Raw genomic sequence first — 25437 nt, 5'->3', positions numbered from 1 at the left:
TATTGTAACTGCTGGCTGATTCGGTGGCACTTCCAAACACCACTTTTCCAGCTGTGGTTTTACAAATAAGAGTTACTTAATAAGCACTATATGGTTTTAAAGACACTTTAGGTCATCTCTCAGGAATATCGAATGTGAATTCTGTGTGGAGTTCATAGTTCTATGTCCCACTTCGTTCTCAATGTCTATACTGGAAAACACACCTCCACGAGGCCGTCACTCTATTTAAAAGACATGTCAGAATGGACTTGGAACTTTACAATTTCTCATAGTTCACTAAAAAGATGAGAGAAGAAATGAGTACTAGATGTGGCAGACTCACTGAAGGTTTTCCTACATGCCATCTGTGACATAACCTAGATAACACTTAAAAAAATCTTTCATGGAAGTTTGAATAGCTGTTTGACAAAACTGAGTAACATAAATACTATTTCATCTATAATGAACTAGACCATTCGAACTTTCACAACATCATAAAAATACTGCACAAGGCTCTTCCAAACATTAGCATGTTTAATAGCATTTTCACTATTAGCTATTAAATATAAATTTTTTTTTTACCTTTGCACTTCTTAATTTTATTCCTCTGCTTCCTCATCCCCACTCCCAGTGAGCCACTATCCTGAATCCTTTTCTTTATGATTTTAATACATAGGCATAAATACAATTATTTTAAAAAATAATATATTATTTTAAAAGTAATAATTATATAAATATAATTATTAAAAGTTCAATTTGGAGATTTTCAAAGTAAAATTTGTACCTCGGATCTTTCACAGACACCTTTGTCCTAACAGACCCGTGTAAGTATTTACAAACTTATGTTAAATTTCTCTTAAAATTTAACATTAAAGCAATAGTTGCAAGGCATAAAGTAATTTCATTCTCAATTCTGGAATTTTTATTTTCTCTCTCTTTTATTAAGATTTATACCAGAAGAAGATATATAAACCTATTCTTCCTCTTTCTAACCACCAAAAAACAAACACACAAAACAAAACCAAAAATAAAAACAAAACACATTGGATCTGAATTGCCCTCTTATGTAATAAATGCCATGCCACTTCTAGTCAAATTCTAGGATACTTCCAATTTCTTGGAAGCAGAGTGGAAACCTTCTGAATAGGCAGTAATTCCTCAAAATTCACAGGCACGCATTTGGGATGGAGGGGTCTTCTTCATAATTTATTATATTGTGATTGGTTCATTCTGAATGAAATAAATTCTCCTTCCGAAAAATTCTAATCCTATACATAAGGGCCATTATATTGGTTTCAATTATGTGAATATTTTAAAATGGGGAATTCCACAGTTGCTATATTTTATCAGCAAGTCCTTGGAGGACATGTGATGGTAGAATCAAATCAAAGGTACGTAATAAATATGATGATAAGCCTGGTTTTCTGTCAAACCCACCCATGGGGCTGTTAAAAATATAGGTGCCCTTGCCCCATCACCCAGAAAATCTGATTTGGTCGCTCTGGGTTTGGGGCTTTGCACCTGTATTTTTAAGCAGCTCCCTCAGTGAATCTGATTGCAGAAGTTGGTGATAACAGGGTTTCTCAAGTCCTATCAAGTCCCATCAATTTCCAGCGTGGTGCAGAGGGACACGCCCAGTTCGAATGGGTTACATCGTCATCTCCGGATACTGTACCTGCGTCGTGGCTGTCGAAGTGGTGCTGCTTCTAGATCCCCACATCTGCTGAAACTGTACCCTGATTTCTGCAAATGTTTCAATGATGACAGCAATAAACACATTCTGAAAGAAAATGACAAACCACATTTACCAAGACTGGGCGTGAGGGAGTGAGGGCAACTGAAAACAAACAAAAGATCTGCAGAAACTGTCAGAAAGCATAGACTGGATGAGTACTAATTTTTAGAGTACCTTAACAAGCCAGGCAAGGAAGAAAATAAGGGTAATGAAGTAGAAATAGGAACGCCAGCGGGGAAAGCTGTCGATGGCTCTGTACATGAGGAATACCCAGCCTTCCTGGGATGCAGCCTCGTACACGGTGAAGATGCTGGTGCCTGTCAAGAGAGAGGAGAGCCGGCTAAGCTGGGGTGGACTTTTGAAATGAGAAAACATTTTTCAGAAACACAGTCAATATTTATCCATGCTCATTTTCTCAATGACAAAAGCTCTTCTAAAGGGACTCAAATCACATGCAACATTTTATTGCTCTTAGTCTTAGGATTTTGATAAAGTTGCTTCTGACTTCAAGCCAGGGCAGTTTTAATATCTCTAGCAATGAAACAATTTTAGGTTACAGATTTCGCTGTTAAATGCATTTAACAATGAGGAAAAGAACACTAACAATCAAGCCAAGTAAAGATATAATAAAAAAGGATGTGTACCATGTACGCTTGCCACTTGGGGCTTAACACTTTCAGCGTGCTGAAAAGCACTTGAAATAAGTCTGAGAACTGGGTTTCATTTGAAATCACGTTCTCATGGGGAGAACTAAAGTATCTTAGGCTCCAAAAATTCATGTGATGGAGCCTGTCTTTGGATTCCATGGTGTTTACACTGAACACCAAAACGTAAGTTCGTAAATCATTAAAGAGTACTTTGTATCGTCTACGAGAATTGCCTCATTGAAAATACTACTGATAATGAAAAGAAGGAAAAGGGAACAATAATGTGGGCAGATTTTTGAACATATGGTTAAGAGAATCTAAAATGTCATTCAGAGGAAAGCCAGTGTTTAATCTTCACGGCATTATGAGTATGTGTCATTACTTCCCTATTTTACAGATGGGAAAACTAACGCACATAAAGTGTAGGGAGTTTGTCTAAGGATGCACACATAATAATTAGGGGAACTAGAATTAACCCAGGCACTCAGGAACGAGGACCTGCATATTTAACTGTGATAATATCCTGTCTCCTGACATCTTTTCTGTGGTTTAGTTTCCCCATCTGTAAAATGGGGAAATAATAATTAAGACATACCGCAAAGTATTGTGAGGATTAAATGATTTCATTTCTGTCAAGCACTGACATTTGATGAGCACTTAATAAGTTTTAGGCATTATTATAAACAATGAAAATAACCGCTCATTATTTTGTGAAAAACCATACAAATAAAAAATATAGTACTCAGTTGAAGTTGTTTACAAAACAAATATGATATGGGTTTTTATTCATAAAACTGGTAAACATTTGTACCTCAACAAATTCCACTGCTATAAATGAATTAAATTATTATAGAATATAAAGCCAATATCCACCCATATATGTGCTAATTTAAAATTAGAATGTGCATACAATCAAATGTCCAAACTAAGAAGGAGGTTACTAAATTTGCCTGATGTCTGACTGCCTCTCTGGGTACTGTGCATGCAGGAAGAAGAACCAGAGCATCAGTGAATTCGAAAGCACCCAGAACAGCAGAAAAGTGTAGCAGCAAATGGGGACAAATGAGAAATAACAAGGCTTGAAAGAAAAGCTGAGAGAAAGAGGGAAAGCAGATCCCTGTTTGGTGAATGCCTATTAGGCACTAATCTGTGCTACGCAGTTTATGTAAAATATAACTTCATATATGTACTGCCTCTCATTTTAAGAATCATATTTGGTACATTGGTAAGTCGTTGCCATAGCAACTAGTATTTGTAGAACACGTTTAGTTTCAAGGCTCTTTCACATACTTAAATGCTAAGGAAATCCCTGTCTAATTAGGCAGGTAGATGGGTAGGTAGGTATAAACACAGATAATATCCATCACATTTTACAGAAAAGCAAAGTGAAGGTCACTAGATAATGAAGTTGTCTGAGTTAAAAAGAAACAAAACCAGAATCTAAACCCACATCATCAGGCTCCAGGGCTTAAACTCTTTTTTTCTTTACCATTTACTTATATATATTCTTACTTGGCACCGGGGCTTTAGAAAGACCTTATTTTCTCTTAACCTCAATTCAAATGAAGTTATCGATAATTATTTTCTGAGGGACTATGTTTATAGTTTATAGTCTATTGAGGAACTCATACAAGAATATAACTTTTAAGAGAAAGATTCACAGAGGAACAGCACACACCAAATACAAAATGGCAACAGAAAACAGAAGTGACTGTTTCCATTAATGATCCCTACATACTAAAAATATACAACGTTTTTGCTTTTATGGTCTGAATACAAAGGACAATTTTAACATGACGTAATTTAAGTCCCTTATTTTTTTCTAGTTATGTGAACTAAAAAAGAAAAGTGGCTGCAGAAATCCATTATGAATTACCATTAAAGTTTAACTGCTTTACCAATTGAGCATTTACAGGTAAAATACAAGGATCATCAATGAAAGATTAAATGTGAAAGGAATACTGAAAATTATCCTTCCTCTAACTTGCGCAGATCTTTCTTTATTACACCTACAGGGAAGATGCTATTTGAAATTAAGTAAAAAATATTATGTTCAATGAGTAATCTTGAAGCTTTTACTCCATTTTTCCTAATTCGACACCGAAGAAAGAAAAGTAGGAACCTTCAGTACATTTTCACAATTCACTTAAAACACATACACATATATCAATGTAAAAGCTCACGCTACAGAGAAACAGGAATGTTTTCCTCTATTGTTTAATCCAGAATGGGACATTGCTAGAAAACAACATATTGATACATACAAAACACTTTTTCTAGCTATATTCCAGAATATTTTTAGTCCATTTGAATTATGGAACTAAAATTTCTAGCTGAAAAGACCACATTTTTGTTAAATGAATAATGATTTTACAATAGCACCTGGAAATAGAATGCGTTCTCTTTCCGGAGCCCGTGTGGCCTGCTCGAAAAATACTTCTGGGAAGCTCCTGGAACAGCATGGCTTTCTTAGACCCCAAAATCTCAAAGCACAAATGCAAGCCGTATAAGAAACAAAATCCCAACAGTGATACTCAGCTTGTCAATTCTCTTAACTTCATTCATTCTTCTTGACCCCTTCCTTTGGTGGTTTGAATTCGCTAGCTAAAAAGACCCACAAGTCTACATTTAGAAGATAAATCCTCACCTGGAAACTTTCTACAGGCTGCCTATATTGAGACATAGTAGAGGATTTTTTGAATAGCTCTGAACAAAATTATATTCCAATCTGTTTTGACTACCTTTAGGATTATATTTACTGCTTGGTTGTCTTCCGTGAACTCTTTTTTCCACGAAAAAAAGGAAGAAATTGACTGTGTCCTTATTGTGTCTTCTAGTCATACATATGTGACACCATTGAGTCATCTGACTTTCAAATGACAGGGTAATGAAATTGTGGTGATAACTAAACAAGCTACAAACTTGGGTTCCTATTCCACCAAACTGCCCCTCACCATCTCCCCATTTACCTCTTCACATGAGCTGTACCCTCAAATCTGATGGATGGAACTCAGGTGATGATAAATTTTACCCAACAGTGGTGATTAAAAAGTAAATCTATTTGTCATGAGACAGTTAAAAACATACTATGTTAAGTTAAAAAAAAAAAAAACAATGAGAGAAATGTGTATTCTTAAGATGGACACCTGGATTCAGCATAATCAACTTTTGTCACTAAGGCTGGATGTATCCAGATATATGAAACGTGAAGAAGGTCAGGAGACCAACACAGCAAGGAAGGCGCACCCTGACTTACGGAAGTTTGTTAAATAAATCAACAATAATTAAATTACTTGGGATGATGTCACCTTTCCAATGAAGAAAACCTTCATGAAAATGTTTTCTCTTCCTTGAAATTATGTTTAATTTTACTAAACTGTATTTCCAAACTAATTATCACAAGTATTTCCCGATAGACTGTGGTATAACTTTATGATTATAATAATCTATACACAACTCATCCACATGCTTAGCTGATGATCGATCCACGGGCATTCAGCCTGAGGACTGCCGAGTGGCCACTGAGTTAACAAAACAAAGTAACATTTTTTATTTGCTCTTCCAGAACATGGAGCAAACACAAAAGGACTTCTTTTCTTCTAAATGCTTCAAAATGTATTTAGAAACCTTATGGGTTTTGAGGTAAATTTTTGCTTAGAATTTTTTTTTTTTTAAACAACTAAGCCTTCTTTTGACACAACTTTGCCTCACTGGTGAGACCACTTTGTCGGTTACCTTAAACCTCACTGTTCACAGCACTAAAGCTTTGCGACAAGATCAAAGGCCAAATGGAAAAAAAAACCCCACATATGTTTATATATATTTTCTAAGTGAAACTTCTTTTATAAGTCGTAAAGATTCTTAGTTGAAATGTATTTCTTCAGAGAGAGAATTTCTAAACACCCAAGTGCTAAATATGAAATACTTCTAGAAAAGGAGAGGTGAAAGCTTTAACTACAGTATTCACAAATGGAAAAGAAGTGTTGACAAGGCTGATGCTGACATTGGCAGGAAAGTTTAGGCATAAAGTAGAACAGTTCCAAGGACGCCGAGCCCATATGCCAACTAAAACAGTCCCTGCCTCTGGAGTTGGGCAATGTCCACGGAGGCTGGAAATAACAGCACCAAAGCAGAGGTCATGACAGGTAACTGTCACGCCCCTGCCTTTGAAGAGCAGTGATTTTAGATCAAAAGAGCTTCTTGGAAATTTATTTTCCATTAGTTGATTAAAAAACAAAACAAAACTATGCTTAGCAGCAGTTAGCTTTCAGCGACCTTCCCTAGCATTCAAACTGTCCACTGCTTCCAACCTATATGACCTTCCTGGGCCTCAGACTCTGGCCATAATGGTACTTGCTGGTCACCACTAACACATTAAATAAATGTTCTTTAGTAGCTTTTAAAATTTTCTCAAAAAGCAAGCAAAACATACCATGTAGGAAATGTGGTTTCTTTTAGAGTGTTTTAGCTTTGTCACTCACTTGTGAAAGATCTATTGGAAAGTACACTCAAAAGAAATCAAGGCAAAAAGGCCAGAACGTCATGTAATTCTTAGGGAGTTACCAGTTATGACATTAGAATTTCATAATAGCCCCAAATTAGAACCAAGCATTTGGAAAAAGTACTAAGACTTTCTTGTCTTCATATCTGGAGACACACATGGTTCATATCTCTGTATTACCAGGCACAAGTAAGGAAAATACAAATGAACTTTAAGGTAAAGTTGGTCAGTCTACCTCAGAATAGCCACAATAGTGAGAATTGGTTTTATTTTTAAATAAAACTGAACTAGTAAATAAGCACAGGATAGAAAGATCAACCAAGATTGGAATTAAATAATTTTACTTTTTTGTTCAGAGGCATTTTAAAATCTGATTCAGGTCTAAGTGGGATAGAAGAAAGACACCTGAGTGATACTGACCAAATGTAATTAACAATGAATGAGATAAGAAATACAGATAACATATGGCTTTAACTAAAAATAAAGTTCGTGTTTGTGTTATGATAAACACAATTTCCATAATTTACAATGAAAGATTTAATTATATTGATTTAACCACTGATATAATATAAAACCGAAAACAAGAACAGGTTCTAATATAATTCATATTAATACTATAATCGAACAGTTACAACTAAACAGGAAATAATTACTTATTGTTAAAAATTTAAAACTGTACATAGGCAAATATTTGGTCATATATCTTCACATTGATATTATGTGTACAAAAATATTCACAGAATTTTTCCTGTATTTGCTGTCTATTTTCTTCCATAGACTCCTAAGGCTAAAACAGGTTTTAAAATTCAGTTTTTCAACTGGTTTAGATTTATTTTTTGGATGTGTCACAGATATAATTTTAGATTTCTTAAGGTTATATACTAAGATTGAAAAACAGTTCGCATGTATTAAAAGCTGTGTTAACAAGGAAGCAAGATACTACGTTTTCCTACCAGGCCAGCATTTCCAATGTAAACCAGAATTCTACATATTCTGAGGTAAGAATGTGAGCAAATAGTAAAAACTTTCCAGAGAATTAATAGACCTTTTTTTTTTTTTTTTTTTTTTTTTTTTTTTGCGGTACACGGGCCTCTCACTGTTGTAGCCTCTCCCGTTGCGGAGTACAGGCTCCGGACGCACAGGCTCGGCGGCCATGGCCCACGCGCCCAGCCGCTCCACGGCATGTGGGATCGTCCCGGACCGGGACACAAACCCGTGTCCCCTGCATCGGCAGGCGGACTCTCAACCACTGCGCCACCAGGGAAGCCCTAGACTTCATTTTTTAAGAGTAGTTCTGGCTTGTAGGAAAACTGAGTAGACAGCACCAAGAATTCCCATTTATCCCCTCTCTCTGCACCCTATTAAGCTCTTGCATTAGTGTGGTACGTTTGCTACAATTCGTGAACCCATATTGAGCCATTATTATTAACTCAAGTCCATAGTTTACATTATAGTTCACTCTTTGTGTTGTACAGTTAGATGGGTCTTGACAAATACATAATATTATGTATCCACTATTACAGTATCATACAGGATAGTTTCCCCATCCTAAAAGTCCACCGTGCTACACCTATTTAACCCCTACCCTTCTCTGAAACCCTGGCAACCACTGACTTTTTCACTGTCTCTACAGTTTTGCATTTTCCAAACTGTCATATAGTTGGAATCACAGAGTAACAGCTTTTCAGACTAGTTTCTTTCACTTAGCAATATGCAGTTATCATTCCTCTGTGTCTCTTGGTGGCATAACAACTCACTTCTTTTTACTGCTGAACAATATTCCTTGTATGGATGTACCACAGTTTGTTTATCTCAAGTTATACCCAATGAGGGGGCATCTTGGTTGCTTCTAGTTTTTGTCAATTAGGAATAAAGCTGTTATAAACAATCACATGCAGGTTTTTGTGTGGATATGTTTTCAATTCATTTGGGTAAATACCTAGGAGCATAATTGCTCAATCATATAGTGAGACTATATTTAGCTTAAAAAAAAACAAAAACAAAAACCTGACCAAGTGTCTTCTAAAGTGGCTGTACCATTTTGCATTGTCACCAGCAATGAATGAAAGTTCCTACTGTTCCACGTTCCCATCAGTATTTGGTATTGTCAGTGTTTTGGATTTGTGTCACTCTGAGAGATGTGTAGTAGAATCTCGTTGTTTTAATTTGGAATTCTTTAATCACATATGATGTTGAGCATTTTTTATATGCTTATTTGCCATGTGCTTATCTTCTTTGGTGAGATGTCTGTTTTTTGCCCATTTTTAAATTGGTTTGTTTTCTTATTGTTGAGCTTTAAGAGTTCTTTGTATATTTTGAATACAAGTCTTTCATCAGACATGTGTTCTTCAAGTTTCTTCTCTAGTCTGTGGCTTGTCTTTTTATTCTCTTAAGAGTGTTTTTTGCATAACAGAAGCTATTGATTTGAAGAAGTCCAACTTAGTTATTTTTTCTCTTATGTATCATGCTTCTGGTGTTGCCAAACCCCAAATCACTGCCAAACCCAAGGTCACCTAGATATTTCTCCTACGTGATCTCCTACAGTTTTATCGTTTTACATTTTACACTTAGGTCTATGACCCATTTTGAGCTAATTTTTGTGAAAGCTGTACTGGACGTATCTAGATTCATCTTTTCTTTGTGTGAATCTCCAGTACTTACAGCACCATTTGTTGACAAGGCCATCCTTTTTCCATAGAATTGCTTTTGCTTCTTTGTTGAAGACCAATTGACTGTAATTTTGTGGGTATATTTGGGGGCTGGCTATTCTGTTCCATTGACCTAGTTTCTATTTTACTGCCAATACCACACTATCTTGATACTGCTTTAGATGAAATCTTGAATTTGAGTAGTGTCAGTCCTCTGACTTTGTTCTTTCTCAGCGTTATGTTGACTATTCTGGGTCTTTTGCCCATTCCATATACACTGTAGAATTGGTTTGCTGACATCCACAAGACCACATGTTGGGGTTTTGATTGGGATTGCACTGTTTTTTTTTTTTTTTTTTTTTTTGCGGTACGTGGGCCTCTCACTGCTGTGGCCTCCCCCGTCACGGAGCACAGGCTCCGGACGCGCAGGCTCAGCGGCCATGGCTCACGGGCGCAGCCGCTCCGCAGCATGTGGGATCCTCCCGGACCGGGGCACGAACCTGTGTCCCCTGCATCGGCAGGCGGACTCTCAACCACTGCGCCACCAGGGAAGCCCTGCACTGAATCTTTACCTTGCATTGGGAAGGACTGATATCTTTGATGCTCCGTTGTTAGGTGCATATACATTAAGGACTGCTGTGTTTTCTTGGAGAACTGACCCTATATTATTATGCAATGCCCATCTTTCTCTCTGATAACTTCTCTTGCCCCGAAGTCAGCTTTGTCCGAAATTAACACAGCTACTCCTGTTTCCTTTTCATTAGTGTTAGCATGGTACATCTTTCTCCATCTCTTTACTTTTAATCTGTGTCTTTATAGGTAAAGTGGGGCTCTTGCAGACAACGTATAGCTGGGTATTGGTTTTTAATCCATTCTCTTACTCTCAAATAATTGGTATATTTATACCATCCCCATTTAAAGTAATTATTGATATAGACAAATTAAATATACCATATTTGTAACTGTCTTCTTTTCATTGCAATTGTTCCTTGTTTCTTTTTGCCTTCTGTCTGCCTCTCTCTTTATATGATTCCATTTTTACTCCTCTCAGCATATTAATTATACTTCCTTTAAAAAATTTAGTTAGGGTTTACAATATACATTTACAACAAATCTAAGTCCACTTTCTAATAATACTCTACCTCTTCATAGACGGTGCAGGAACCTTATAATAGAGTATTCCCACTTCCTTCCTCCTGTTCCTTATAACACTGCTGTTATTCATCTCACTTATCCATAAGCTCTAATCACCTAATATACTGTTTCTATTATTATCTTGAACAAACAGATGCCTATTAGGTCAGTTAAGAATAAGAAAAATAAAATATTTTACTTACCTTCATGTATCAGTTTTCCAACACTCTTCTTCTTTATGTAGATCTGAGTTTCTGATCTACATCATTTCCCTTCTCTAAAGAACTTCTTTTATCATTTCTTGTAAAGCAGTTCTGCTGGCAACAAATTCTCTTAGATTTGGTTTGTCTGGGGTAGTCTTTATATGTCCTCACTTTTGAAAGATACTCTCGCTGGATACAAAATTCTACGTTATTTGGATTTTTTTTTTACACTTTAAATATTTCATTTTACTCTTTTTTTGCTTGCATAGCTTCTGAAGAGGAGTCCAATATAATAATTATCCTTGCTCCTCAATAGGTAAGGTGTTTTGGGTTTTATCCCCCTCTGGCTTCTTTCAAAATTTTCTCTTTGTCTTTAGTTTTCTGAAGTTTGAACAGAATATACCCAGGTGTAGATATTTTGGTACTTACCCTACTTGGTGTTCTCCGAGCTCCCTTTACCTGTGGTTTTGCATCCAGTGAATTTGGGGAAATTCTCAGCCATTATTACCTCACATATTTCTTCTGTTCCTTTCTCTCTTCTCTTTTTGGTATTTTCATTACATGTATGTTAGCCTTTTTGTAGTGGTTCATAATTATTTGTTATTCTGTTCCATCTTTTTCTCATTCTTCTTTCTCTTTGCATTTCAGTTTGTGAAGTTTCTACTGACATATCTTCAGTCTCAGAGTTTCTTGCCTTGGCTGTGTCTAGTCTCCTGATGAGCCCACCAAAGGCATTTTTCATTTCAGTTAGAATGTTTTTGATCTCTAGCACTTCCTCTTGATTCTTTCTTAGAGTTTCTATTTCTCTGCTTACATTACCCATCCGTCCTTGCATGTTGTCCACTTTTTTCATTAGAACCCTTAGGCTATTAATCAAAGTATTTTCAATTCCAAATTACTTGGTAATTACAAAATTCCCATCATATCTGAGTCTCGTTCTGATGCTTGCTTTGTATCTTCAGGCTGTGTTTTATTTGCCTTCTACCAGGCCTTGTAATGTTTTGTTGAAAACTGGACATGATATATAGGTAACAGTAACTGAGGTAGGTAGGCCTTTAGTGTAAGGTTTTGTGAGAATCTGGCAAGAGGTTAGGCTGTGCTTAATGTATGCCATATCTGTAGGTGTCAAAGGCTTCAGTGTCCTTTAGTGTCTTGGTTTCTGTGTCTCCTGCTGCCTTTACTCTTCCCCCAAAATTCCTTCTAAACAGACTCTGTGTCTTGCAGCTAGGTTGTAACCTGGTTATTATTTTGGAGCCCTGTTAATGTGATGATAAAGTGTTGGAGAGGAGAAACATTCTATAATCTTATGATTAAATCTCAATTTTTTTTAGTCAGTCTTGAGTCCTGGCTGTGACCTTCAGAAGAGTTTCTTAGACTTTTTCTCAGTTTATGTGATGCAGAGAGGCCAGAGGGGCTCTGCTCATCTACCAGCCCTCCTCCGAGGTCAGATGAGGCTCTGGGAAAGCAGATGTCCTCCAGGGCATGCCTGTGTCATGAACAGAGGGCTCTGGGCTTATTTAAGAATAGTCACTGTTCCTCTCCCCCTGCAGGAAGCATGAAGGAATTTTACTCTGATCATCATCCTAAGAACTGGGTAAGGCTCCTGGAGGTAAAACTCATGAAAGAGTTGGGTCCCCCTAAGACTAGAGGGATTGTCAACTCTTAGGCTAGTCCATGCTCTGCCTGCAGGAATTACCCAACTTTAAGTGTCTCTGGCACCAGTGGCTTCTGCCCCTGGGGAGCAATGATTCTCTGCATTTGCTGTCTCTCCAAATTTCAAGGAGCACTTTGCCCTGCAACCTCAACTCTCTGTTAGATCTAAGAGCACTGCTGACTCTCAGAATTGTTGGTTTTCAGTTTGTTTAGCTTTTTTTCTTGTTGTGAGAACAGGATTGACAACTTCCAAGCTCTCTACATGTTGGAGCAGAAACCAGAAGCCGTTAAATAACTTCTTTTCGATTTAAGGTACGGATCAGAAATAGCATGGGCCAATGAGCCTCCTGTCTGATTAAAATGAGAGTTCTACATTAACATGCAAAGCCATAACTCACTGCTCACCTGCAGTCTAGTCTGCTTGGTCACAATTTGGCTTGTGCACTAGTAACAGCATAGGGGTGAAAAGACCATCATGAGCACAAAGTAAGGCTAGATTACGATTGTGAAGCCTCTTGGGGCTAGCCCCACGCCACGGTGTCAGAATCTTACTGTGCCATATGTGGATTTCCCCATTACTAATGTTTTTCTCCTTACACCTTAACAGCTGCCTGTTTTTCTGCTTGATTTTAACAACAAACTCTAACACAACATTCGACAGAGACAACAGCACGATAATAGGACAGTGGAGAAGGAGGAAGAAAAAATCAGTCATTCATGAGATATGGTCAAAGTACCCATTATATAACAGCACAACAAACTTAACCAAAGCCAAAGAGCTCTGAGCAGCTGTGATCTGGGCGGCCCATGCCTGGAATGAAGTGGCTCTCCACACTCTCATGAGGCACACTGGCCAGACTGCTACACAGGTCAGAGCTCCTCTGACCAGCGATTGGACCTTTCTAGCAAATACTGGGCTCATGACATTAAGAGAGCCGTCAGGCACTTGCACTGTGTCAGATGGTATGATATTCACTTTTTCACCCCTGGGCAGGAGAACGACAGAAAAATCACCCTTGGGAATACTACCTAACATCCAACGTGCAGAGAAATATGTCTGGAATATGGAGTAATTATTTAAAGCTCTAATAATCTTTTATTTAACTATTATTCAGCAGTGATATAATCATACTCATTCTTCTTCATCAATAATAATTGTTATTTAATAATATACTTATTATATTTATAACATAATAATAATTATTATTATTTGCTGATGTAACTCAGCATTATACAATTAAAAGAGGGTTTTCACGAACCTCCATAACAGATTCACCCAACAACCCTGCAGATTAGGAATGAGAGGACAGGGCAGTTGTTGCCTCTTTTTTGAAAGATGAGGAAATAGAGTTGAATGTTTTACCCAAATCTCTTACTTGATTAACACCACCATTCTTTGCCTTCCCATCAATGGGAATGACTTAAGAATTGGGAATAAGTACCCACTATGTTAGCTGTGTTTTATTATTCTCTTAAACTTGAATAAATTTGCTATTACTTTGATAGATTTATATCACACTGTCAGCACAAACTGCTGAAGTTTAAAGGGGGCACAAGGACTTTTACCATCTACATAGCTACTTGAGTGAAAAGCCTCTTTCCTTTGGCCCATGTAGTTTTTCCAGCCTTTTAAACCCTCTGTTTTGACCTAGGATTCTTGAATACTTCTTGCTTTAAAAAGAGAGAACAGAGAACAGACTGATCTTATTTGCATAACAAATTCTCACTCAACCATTATCTCTTGCCTTGTTTTCCCCCAAAGCTTTGATTTTAAGGGATGAGCTAATCCTCTGCAACATAGGACATACCATTATTTATCTTATTTTATCGGCAGGATGTAGTAGTTTAAAAAGTTTGTCCAGATTTTTTTTTAAATTTATTTTCGGCTGTGTTGGGTCTTCGTTGCTGCATGCGGGATTTCTCTACTTGCAGCGAGCGGTGGCTACTCTTCTTTGTAGTGCACGGGCTTCTCATTGCAGTGGCTCCTTTTGTTGTGGAGCACGGGCTCTAGGCACGCAGACTTCAGTAGTTGTAGCACGCGGGCTCAGTAGTTGTGGCTCACAGGCTTAGGTGATCTGCGGCATGTGGGATCTTCCCGGACCAGGGCTCGAACCCGTGTCCCCTATGTTGTCAGGTGGAGTCTCAACCACTGCGCCACCAGGGAAGCCCTGTCCAGATCTTAAAGTGTACATTTCTTTATTTTCCTCCCCTTGGAGACCGTAAACACCACAAGAGCAGCCCGGCCTATGACATAATGATAGGCTCATCTGGACAAAATGTAAACAAGTAGGTTAAGTGAGCCAATGAAAGTAAAAAAGCAGAGAGCAGGTCAGGGAGAGGGGCTGATGGAAATTTTCAGAGAGAAAACGCATGTAAAAGGGAAGGAAGGATGTCTTGGGTAATGAGAAGAGAAGGCTGCTCAGCTGCCTTCTTGAACGGGCTCCAAACCTGGACTGTCTGCCTTGATTTCTACGAAGAGATCGTGCCTGGGGCCAACTGGTGACCCACACCAGCTGCCAGGGCTCCCAGCACCGGGACAGCAGACCCACTTTGCCTCCTAAGGATGCTCCGTGGTCCTCACCAGTGGTCACAGAGAGGCTGCCCATTCCCAGCTCCCTCCCCAGGGCCTCACTCTAGCTTAATGGCTCTACTTCCTCCCCACCCATCCCCTTTACCTTCATTCTGCTGCCTCAGGGGACCCTTCTCCCATATGGGTCCTCAGCTAGGCAGATAAACCCTTGGTTTTATTCTCGAGGTCTGAAAGCACTGGACGCTCACAGATCTGCTCCAATGTACACACCCCAGCCTTGGAAGTCCAGACATTATAATATCACTCTGTTCGCTGAAGTGGCTGCCGTAGTATTTCAACCCCATTTACAGAGGAAGAAACTGGGGTGGAGGCAAGTTGAGTCATCTGTCCAAAGCGGGATTTGAACACAGGTTCCTTGGACCTCTTCCTCCTCAGTACTGTGCCACTGTCCGGCTTCTGCCTTGATGGGCCCGAGTCCCCTGCAGGGCACGTGCTGCCACTGCTTCCTTCTCCCACCAGCAGGCTCACTCCAGCCTCCAGGGATGCTTCCTTCTCCTTCTGTTCCCTCCACAGCCCATGCTGTCATGGAGTAGGGGGCTTCCGGCTGTGGCGGTCACAACTCTGATGTCTCCTTCTGAGACTGCGTAACCCTCAAGCTGAGGGGAAGCAGAGGCTCATCTCCTGCCCCTGAGGGTCATCCCTGCTCAGGAGAGAGGAGGGGAGGGCCCCTGGGTCTGCCCTCCTGATAGGACGAGGACTCGTTCCTGCAGAGGGGTGCCCCTCCCCCCAGCCCTCCCCCACTGTTCCCATCAGACTTCCCTTGCTGGGCGGAAGTTCAGGTGCTGTTGTCGGACGCATCTTCCTGGCCTTTAAGAACCCAGGCTCCTGCCTGTCGTTTCTGAGGTGGAAGGGGGGGCTTCTGAAGAGATGTCTCCAGTTGCTGCAAGAGCCACGTGTGGGGCAGGCTTGGAGCGCATGCTGTTCTGGAAATATCCATGGCAAAGGGCAGGCGTGAGCAGCTCCTTCTGGGCCACGAAGATGAAGGCAACAGAAGAGGCTCAAAGAATGTTCTTTAAAAAACCACATACATTTGGCTACTGTGGGTAGATGCTGCACAGTCAAGCAATGCACATTCCTCAGTGATAAGTATTTTCCTTGCTCAGTGGGGCATCTAGAAATCAAGAGATGAAAATACTCGGGAAAAAAATCAGTTCTGTTTTAAGAAAAACTGAAAAAGCACTGGAAAACAATACAGAAACTAGAAAATCGCAATTGTTTTATATAAAGAGCACTGTTTGAAAATCCTAAACACTGGTACTGTTTTACATCGTATTTGGATATAAATATTTTCTGACGTTGGAAACGAGTGGAAAAGCAAGTCCTTGATTTGGCTTTTCAGGTCTCACCGTTACTTCCTGGTGCTTAAAGACAAATGCTGATCCTTGTGTTGACCGGCAATTAGTATCTTGAATTCAACCCTCAGATCAATGTGGACTCCGCCAGAACAGGGGTGCAGCTGCATTCTCCTGCACGCATTACAGAGGTCACTGGATGCCTTTGTGACCAAAGCTCCCCTTTGTCTCAGGGGGAAAAACCCAGGCCTCAGGCCGGTTAGGTTCTAAGCAGTGCAGTGACACCTGGGCTGCATTAGGCAGCTCCTGCCCGAAGAAACCACAGACCCCTGGCCACGGAGTCAGAGGGAAAATGACCCCGGCTCCCTGGGACCGTCATAGATCACGCAGATGGACAGAACCATTCTGGTACATGCGGGGCCCTTTACACGTTTTAATTCTGTATTGACACCCTGGCAAGTTCATTCTTACCTCTCCTCATTTATAAATGAGGCGACTGTGGCCCAATGAGGCTAAGAAGTGTCAACCACAAATTGGCACTTACCTTTAGCACTTGCCATCTACCTCTACAAGGATTAAAACATGTGCTGTTGCAGCTGTTGACTTTCATCACCCCCTGAAAGGACTTCAGGGTGGAGATCAGAAATGAGGCCCTCTGTGCTTTGGGGAAAACTGGCAGAACAGGTCTTCAGATGGATATTTTCAGGAGCCATTTTTAAGAGCCCAATTCTTGTATCTCCTCATATCTAGAAAAGCACTAAAATCCTTCATGGTGATGTCTGCTCCTCGTGACTTGCAGTAACCTTCACGAGACTAGCAGAAACCTTCGGCAAAATAATATGTGCTTAATTGGTCCCCCTCACCAATATCACATATATACTGACCTTCCCCCCCTTCCTCTTTGGAGCAGTTTCTCAGAGCCATCTGAAGTGCTGTCTCCCGGGCTGTAGTCCTCATTTGGCCCCAAATAAAACTTGACTTGCAACTCTCACATTGTGAATTTTTTTTTAAGTCGACAGAAGCTTGCCAAAGGTCAGCCAGAAGTGGCCGTCTGGAGCAGTGTTCCCATGCATCTGTGCCTGCCTCTAAAAACTCTGTTCTTTCCACTCGGCCACACATGTCTGAACTTTCTGAAACTTTTCTTGGCTTGGTTTTGAGGAATCTGAACAAATTCCTGGCTGGTATACTTTGTGAAAGCAAAATTCTGCTTTTAAAATTAAACAGACTAGCCCCAAGGAAAGGGAGGGGAGGGGCGGTGAAAATTCCTCCAGTGTTTCTGGATTTGCAATGGTTCTTTGGTGTTTCTGTTTGGGGTGGGGAAAGAACACTGATGCACCTCCTCTGCATGCCCTAGAAGTTCCTCAGATTGTTGTCTCACTTTAAAGTATGGCAAAAGGGCTTCCCTGGTGGCGCAGTGCTTGAGAGTCCGCCTGCCGATGCAGGAGACGCGGGTTCGTGCCCCGTTTCGGGAAGATCCCACATGCCGCGGAGCGGCTGGGCCCGTGAGCCATGGCCGCTGAGCCTGCGCGTCCGGAGCCTGTGCTCCGCAAATGGGAGAGGCCACAACAGTGAGAGGCCCGCATAACGCAAGGAAAAAATAAATAAATAAAGTATGGCAAAAATTTAGTCACTTTCACTTATGGGGAGAGTCTATGAGGTAAAACAGAACCACATAAAATTCAAAAGTGCCACTTTAGTTTTGGTGCATACCTTCTGGGCATTCAGTGATACTATCTGAAATGCTATGACTTTGTTCTGTGATACAAATATTTGAGAAGTAGAACATAAAATTGAGAAGTTCATTATATAAAATGCATTTGTTTTCACTTGAATCTAAATGGCTGGTTTTTAGAAGATATTTTTAACGGACTGGGCATTTTGTCCTTTGCTGGTCGCTCTTCCAGACTCTTCCTCCCCTTGTTGTGGGCATATGGCTGCTCAGCTGGAGAATATATTTCCTGGAATTTCCTGCAAGGAGGTGTGGCCTCATGACAAAGTTCTCCCTGATATGGGCAACTTCCACACCACCTACGAAAACCCTTTCACTGGACTCGTTTTTCCCTTCCCCTTCACCGGACACAAACAGAGAGGCCGGGCTTCCCTGGTGGCGCAGTGGTTGAGAGTCTGCCTGCTGATGCAGGGGACACGGGTTCGTGCCCCGGTCCGGGAAGATCCCACATGCCGCGGAGCGGCTGGGCCCGTGAGCCATGGCTGCTGAGCCTGCGCGTCCGGAGCCTGTGCTCTGCAATGGGAGAGGCCACAACAGTGAGAGGCCCGCGTACCGCAAAAAAAACAAAAACAAAAACAGAGAGGCCAAGGGCAAACTAGGAAACTATGTGTTGAGGATGGCAGGGCTGCCATACACGCTTCCCACCCAGACCCACAGGACAGTGACTTCAGAGAGAAATAAACCAACTTGTATTTTGCTTGCACCGTCCCATTGGGGGGTTCCCTCTTAATGAGCTTACTTTACCCCAACTATTACATAGACTAATAGTAGCTTATATTACATGGGCACTGTTCACAGAAATGGCTGGTGTCCAGGGAAATGTCAGTCTGGAAAAATATGCTATCTCAAAATTAATATATAAACATGTTAGGATCTCATACAAATACTTGAAGCAGATTTGGTAGTTCAGGAAAACAAAACAAGGCAAAGTTCCAAAAGGCTCTCCATAAAACAGCTCTTTTTTCTCAAAAAACCACTCTATTAACCTTGCCCAGAATTACTGGCATGCTGAACCACAGGAATTCTTATTCTACACAGACTCTCAACCCAAAGAATGAATTCCAATCACAGATCTGAAATAACAAAGTAAAATTAACAATTTAATGTCATATAAAGACTTCCTTAAGATTCTTGGAAATGTTCAAAGGAGATACTTTAAACAAGAGATTGTTACTTTTTAAATACAAGGTTTGGGTTTCATGACTAAATGGTTATGACTTAACAACATGAAGTGATGAATTACTTCTCAAGAATAAGAGCTATACTGTATCTCATTTCAATGCTCCGAAAAATTTGCCAAAGGAGTGTTACTTCTTGCTGAAAAATATTAACACATAGGCAAAGTCCTAAGAATAATAGACACACACTTATACACACACACACTTCAATATTTCTAAACTCAGACACACCCACAGAAAGTCACATACTGGAAAGGACTATCAGTCTGAACCTTGTTTTTCTAGTCAAAGAAATATGCGACATCTTTAGTACTGGAACAGGAAGTATTCTGGCAAACCACCAAAACTACCTGAACTCATAATTTATGATCATAACAATGGCCATCTCAGGGAGATTCTAACACTGCAGAATCTGATGAAATGTAGGATGTATATGCTTAACTGTCAGTCAAAACATACTCATTGGCTACTTCAGCACATCAACCAAGCTATATTATCTATTAGCAACCAAGCTATATTATCTATTAGCAGAGAATGCCTAAAGCAGGATGTTTGATGATTATAAAATAATGCCACATGGTTTAAATGAGATTCACATTGTGTAGCCAAGCTTTTGCAAATCTCATCATTTTATTTTATAGAGAATATGCTCATCTCAGCCATTGTTGACTTTGTATTTTTGACCAAAATTAAGCAAGTCTCACTGATTCATTGTACAGTCAAGGATGTAAGCTTTCTTAATTTAATCATGTGCACTTTTCATTAGTCAATCAAGTTTCCTGTTTTAAAAGAAAAAGTTACATGAAGAGGTTCCAACAGCTGTAGCATTTTCAGTCTAATCAAATCCCTCAAATTTAATCTGTGATGAAGGTGAGATCCTCATCTTCCCATCCTTCCCCAAATGTGCTCTTCCATTAGTTAACAATGACTCTTTCTAATCATTCAGGTCAAAAACCTTGGAGTGATCTCTTTTAATACTCAGCCAATCTATCAGTAAAACCCATTAACTCAACAAGCACTGTATATCCAGAATCTTCCCCCCGGCCTCCACGGCTACCATTCTGGTCCAAGCCACCACCACCTCTCACATGGGTTATTACAACCGTCTCCTAAGGGGTCCCCCTTCTCTTCAGTCTATTCCTAACCCAGTAAGCACGTTGTTTCTGATCAGTCTTGTTTTTCTACTCCGAATGACCCCCTGGCTTTCCATCTCACTTAACAGTAAGAGCCAAAGTCATTACATTGATACTGAAGGCTCTACATGATCTGCCCCTTGTTGCCTTTCTGACTCCCCTTCTACTCTCAAGATAAGTGCTTCTTCGTATCAAGAGAGAGTATTGAGCATGCTCTCTCCTAGGGCCTTTGCACTGGATGTTTCCTCTGCTTTGCACAGTCTTACCCCCCGAGAGCCACAGGGCTTGCTCCATCACATTGATCACACTTTTATTTAAAGGAAGCCTTCACAGCTAGTCTACCCCAAATCGCAATCCCTGCTCACAGCATCCCCATTCCCCCTTGCCTGCTTTCCTTTTCTCCTTAACACTTATCACTGCATTACACACTGCTTATTTTACTTATTGATCCTGATTATTTCCTGTCTCCTCTGATAGAATGTGTAAGCCCCACAAAGGCAAGGACGTTTTGTCGGTTTTGCTCACTATATCCTAGCAGGTCCTCAACAAACAACTGTTGAACGAATAAAGATATTTTCTCAAATAACTGGCCAGGAAAGGAACTGAGAGAAAACCAGTAAAGAAACACATACATATACACTAGAAAGAAAATAAAATCAAACCTGAATCAGATAATAGGATATTCATAGTTGGAATGTGTAAAAATCTCATTAGTCATTCGCTAGCTGCATGAGTCAGAGCAACTGCAAACAAAACATAAGAGTACATGTGAAATTCTGAGGCCAGGGCCAGACTAATGTAGGAACAGGTGGCATTTTCCTAATGTGTTCCCTCTACGGCAGATGGTGTCTATAGTTTACAGCCTGCATAGTACCATCACTGTGATTTCTCTAGTTTCTAGTAAAATACAACATACCCAGGGGGCACCTACCCTATGGCACATCCCACATATACCCAGGAATCACTTAGTTCTCTATTTTCTCTATTTGAACAAGTGCACAGAAGAATTTTTCAGCTCAATACAAATCACGAATTACACTGATCAAAGTGAATTTCAGAAGTCACAGATCCAGTAATGTGCACGGACCCATCGTTTAAGTCCCATTAACACCCAGGAGCAGCAGCGTCTGAACAATGGCAGGTGAGCAAACTTTGCCTTTAACATGTCATCTGGAAGCCGGTAAGATCTGCTGGATTGTCTGTACTTAAGTTCTCACCCTAGGGTATACCTACTAGTCACTCACACTTCCCGCGGGTGGGTGGAGGACATCGCTGGGAGACGCAGAAGTAATGCTTCCTAGAAACTGCCTCCAATGAAAACCTAAGGAAGAGTTTTCCAAATGGAAAGAAATGCTTTTCGAATGAAAAGGGCACTGGGTGGAAGCTAGGAGGGGCCTCAAGGAGTAACACTTAGTCAACACAAAAACAAATACTCCCATAAAGATGATAAAGAAATTCCTAAAGAAACCAAGCTGGCTACCTAGAGACTCTCTGAGGAGCTCATATTTCATAAGATAACACGTGAAAAAGGCACATGGCTTTTTCACGTGTTATAACCAAAAACAAATACATCAGGTTGGCAGGTCTTCATACATAATGTGTCAAGAAGGCCAGGGTTAAAATGAGGCTGAAATTTGCAAAGTAATGATGATTCCTGGCAATGTGGAACATGAGGAAAAACAAGGGAGTGACTGATCTAATACCTTGAGGAAGATAATCATTAAACTGGATAGAACACAACCAAGACAGTAGTAGGGAATGGCAGGCTAAGGGATGTAAGGGAAAGAAAATGTCGGTAAGGTATCCTAATCACACTACCTAACAGACTATTTACTAGTAAATAAAATAAGCTGTAATCCTTGAGAAAAACTGGTAAAAATGAGGACAATTATCAAACCAGCAAAAAGCCAAAGTAGCCTTGACTTTGAGAAACAAAAATTATCAATCATATAAAACAACCACTAATCTTATAAAGTCTAGATACTCTGCAGACCTTTAGAAAACAAAGTGAATACTACCAAGAGCCAACAAAGCTCACTAGGAAGGCATCGGTTCCAATCTGGTTTCCTTTCCTTTTTAAAATTTTTATTTAGGTATTGATTGATTGACTGATTGATTGATAGGATTACTAGAAAAGCAGCATTTAATTTCAACAAGACATTTCACATTTTATCCTTCAGAAAACATGGAGCAATCTTCCTAAATGATAGTAGGGCTAGATGAATTCACAGCTGACTGAACAATCTTTTCTATACTAAGTTTCTATGTAGAAATTGAAGGAGAAATTCTATGCTAATTTAAGATATAACAGAAGAAAACTGTTCTCCTGCATATCACTCCATAAACATATAATCTCACAAAAAAAGCCATTAAGAGAATTAATTCACTGATTTATAGCAATAATGGTGAATCAATGATAAAGATTAATATCAAGTAATCACCTCTATTAATTAATCTAATGATAATGTTTCTTAAATGTAATTAACATAAAGACTAGAAAGCATATATTTAGAAATTTCAGATGCAGATTCTTTCTACCAGGGGAAAAATTAACAATCATGGCAGAGGTAAGTACTCAGAGTTGGCAAGACTTGATTCCTCCTTTGAAAGCTTCCTGTCCTGTTTTTCCTTCTTAGTTAATATGCTCTTGATTTATCCTGAGTCCTGGCATCTCCCCTGAAATAACTGATGGATAGGACAGGGTTTATTACCTTCTTCTTTGTCTTCTTTCCAAGTCTTTCAGTGTGTTCAAATTGGAAGATAACCTAAGCCATCTAATACTCAAGTTGCAGCTAGAGCTCTGACACTGATTAAAAGAATGAATTAAACTTTGTTTATTCTGTACTGTGACGATACTTAGATTATATATAGGAAGGCACTCAATAAAGTGTAAAATGCTACCCAACTGTGTTCCTCTCATCAGAACTGGTATGTCCCATCTTCTTCCTCTCCTACACAGCAACAGATGATAGTGGTCTAATTTATCATACTTTTGAGTCAGTAGATCGAATTACACACTATCCCTCTAAATTCAAATGACCCTTAATCTCACTGAACTACATACACTGTCTCCAAGAGCTCTTAAGAAAGTATCCAGGCATTTCATGTGAACACTGAGAGAGACACTTGGGTTAGAGAGACTTCCAAGGATTCTAGATTTATTCTCCATCTACACAAAATTCTGGCACTGCCTACTATCTAATTGAACCAATACATCTTAGGGATTTCTCAAAATTACCTATTTATGCCATGTTTTCAAGAAACATCTTATTTCCACATTCATCTTTCCTGACTTTCAATAGGCACTGTAAATATTATGAGGTCCAGCAAAGAAATTTTCCATTTCCTTAAGTTCAAACGCTAAATTTTTCTTGGATGGAAATTTTAGCCATCCTTCAGCACTATGCTTTCTTGTAAAGAATACACCCTTTTATACCTGCACCGTGGAAAATTCTTGTTTTAATTTCTTGCATATATTGCAAGAGAAAAACAAACAGCATTCATTTTATACGTTCCCTTTCTAAAGACCTCACAGGATGGGACTACGACAGTCCTTTTTAATTTAAAAATTATGTCATTCTGTAGAGTACCACAGAACAGATTTATGATAAAAATTGCTTCACTGATGCAAATAAGTAATTTTATGATGCTAAATATAAAGTATTTGATGTAATTTTAGGTTGCTTAACGCCTTTTCATTTTAAAAATAAATTGTTATAACTACCAAGCATAATTAACCTACATGTTTCTAGTTTTTCTTAAACATTTAATTGAATTGCACAATATTCAATGTATTTTCCTCTTTTTCTCCTCACTTTAGGGCTTTCTATAAATTAACCAAAGTCAAATATAATTTAGGGGAACAATTCAGTCAAATATTTTGAAAGGTTGTTCGGGTCTTTTAACTTTGTTTCCACTTTTTTTATTTTACAAAACATCTTTTTAAGAACATGTAATTATTGATATAAGCAATATGCTTGATATGGAACATCTTTATAATAAGGATAAGTATAATTTTACGAGATGATGGCAAGAAATTTTAGTCATGAACTAGATATGCTGTGGAGATGCTACAGAATCAATGACATTAAGAATTTTGGTCTGATTTACCTTTGTTAGGCATTGGCTCGCCAATATCTACAGGTGAAAATTGAGCACCAGGGCCATTGTCCAGAAAATCTAACTTCTCCCTCGTGAGTGTCATCAAATTAAACCCACACGACATGGTGTGGTAGCTCTGATAATCAGCGACTGCTCCCTGATTGCTTTACGATGTCACTGTTCAGCCTGACACTCCACGTCTGTCTCAGCCCTCCATTACATCCTCCTGTATCACTCAGGATTCCCTATGATACAACCGATCAAACAAATCAACTAGAGAGTCCTGTATTTAATTTTCTCTGGTCGTGTGATCTCTAAAACAAAGTTGGATTTCTTGCCTGTCTTTAACACCCTTCCCTGGAGTGGTTACCTCTAGAAGGGCCAGGGGCCACCCTTGGAGCCTCGGGTTTTAGGAAGGTTATATTTTAAGTTGGTTGGCGGGCTAAACAGTGTTCATTTTATTATTGTTATGCTTACGTAACTCACAGAAATGTTACTTATGTTTATTCTTATATATATATATGTGAATTATTCCATTATTTTTTTAAAAAGCTAAAAAGTTCCTTACTCCCTTTTTTGGCATTCACCGAAATGCCAATTCTTCTGGGATGACCCAATGATAATTTAGAAAAAAATACGTTCCTTTTTTTGTACAGAAGTACATTATTTACAAATCTATATCCCCAACTAGATTATAAATTCCTTAATCTGTTCTATCCCATCCCCACCCCTCTTCCCATCCCTAGACTTGCATTCAGTGCTCAGTCTATGTCTGATAAATGTAAAAGATGAAACACTGTGTCACCAGACAGCTTCCTACATGAAGAGCAAGATGAGATTATGCTGGCATCAACAATAGAAAATAATCATCCTACTGTTCCATATACTCTTTCTGAAAAAGTTCAGGATCCCTA

At 39.3% G+C, this 25437-nt stretch overlaps 1 protein-coding gene across 1 annotated transcript in view; it reads right to left on the bottom strand.

The window, feature by feature from the left end:
* NALCN (sodium leak channel, non-selective) overlaps positions 1-25437 on the bottom strand; it is a 282677-nt gene that overhangs the window by 208902 nt on the left and 48338 nt on the right. Inside the window, exons 7-8 of the mRNA XM_007461528.1 lie at positions 1889-2031; positions 1655-1759 (exon numbers count right to left, since the gene is read on the bottom strand). Coding sequence (XP_007461590.1) covers positions 1655-1759; positions 1889-2031 — 248 coding nt within the window. The remainder of the gene's footprint in view (positions 1-1654; positions 1760-1888; positions 2032-25437) is intronic.

This window comes from Lipotes vexillifer, unplaced genomic scaffold (genome assembly GCF_000442215.2).
Source record: "Lipotes vexillifer unplaced genomic scaffold, Lipotes_vexillifer_v1.1 scaffold655, whole genome shotgun sequence".
In the NCBI taxonomy this organism is placed as follows: domain Eukaryota; kingdom Metazoa; phylum Chordata; class Mammalia; order Artiodactyla; family Lipotidae; genus Lipotes; species Lipotes vexillifer.
The sequence above is the reverse complement of the archived record's forward strand: the minus strand, read 5'-3'. Positions and strand labels throughout refer to the sequence as shown.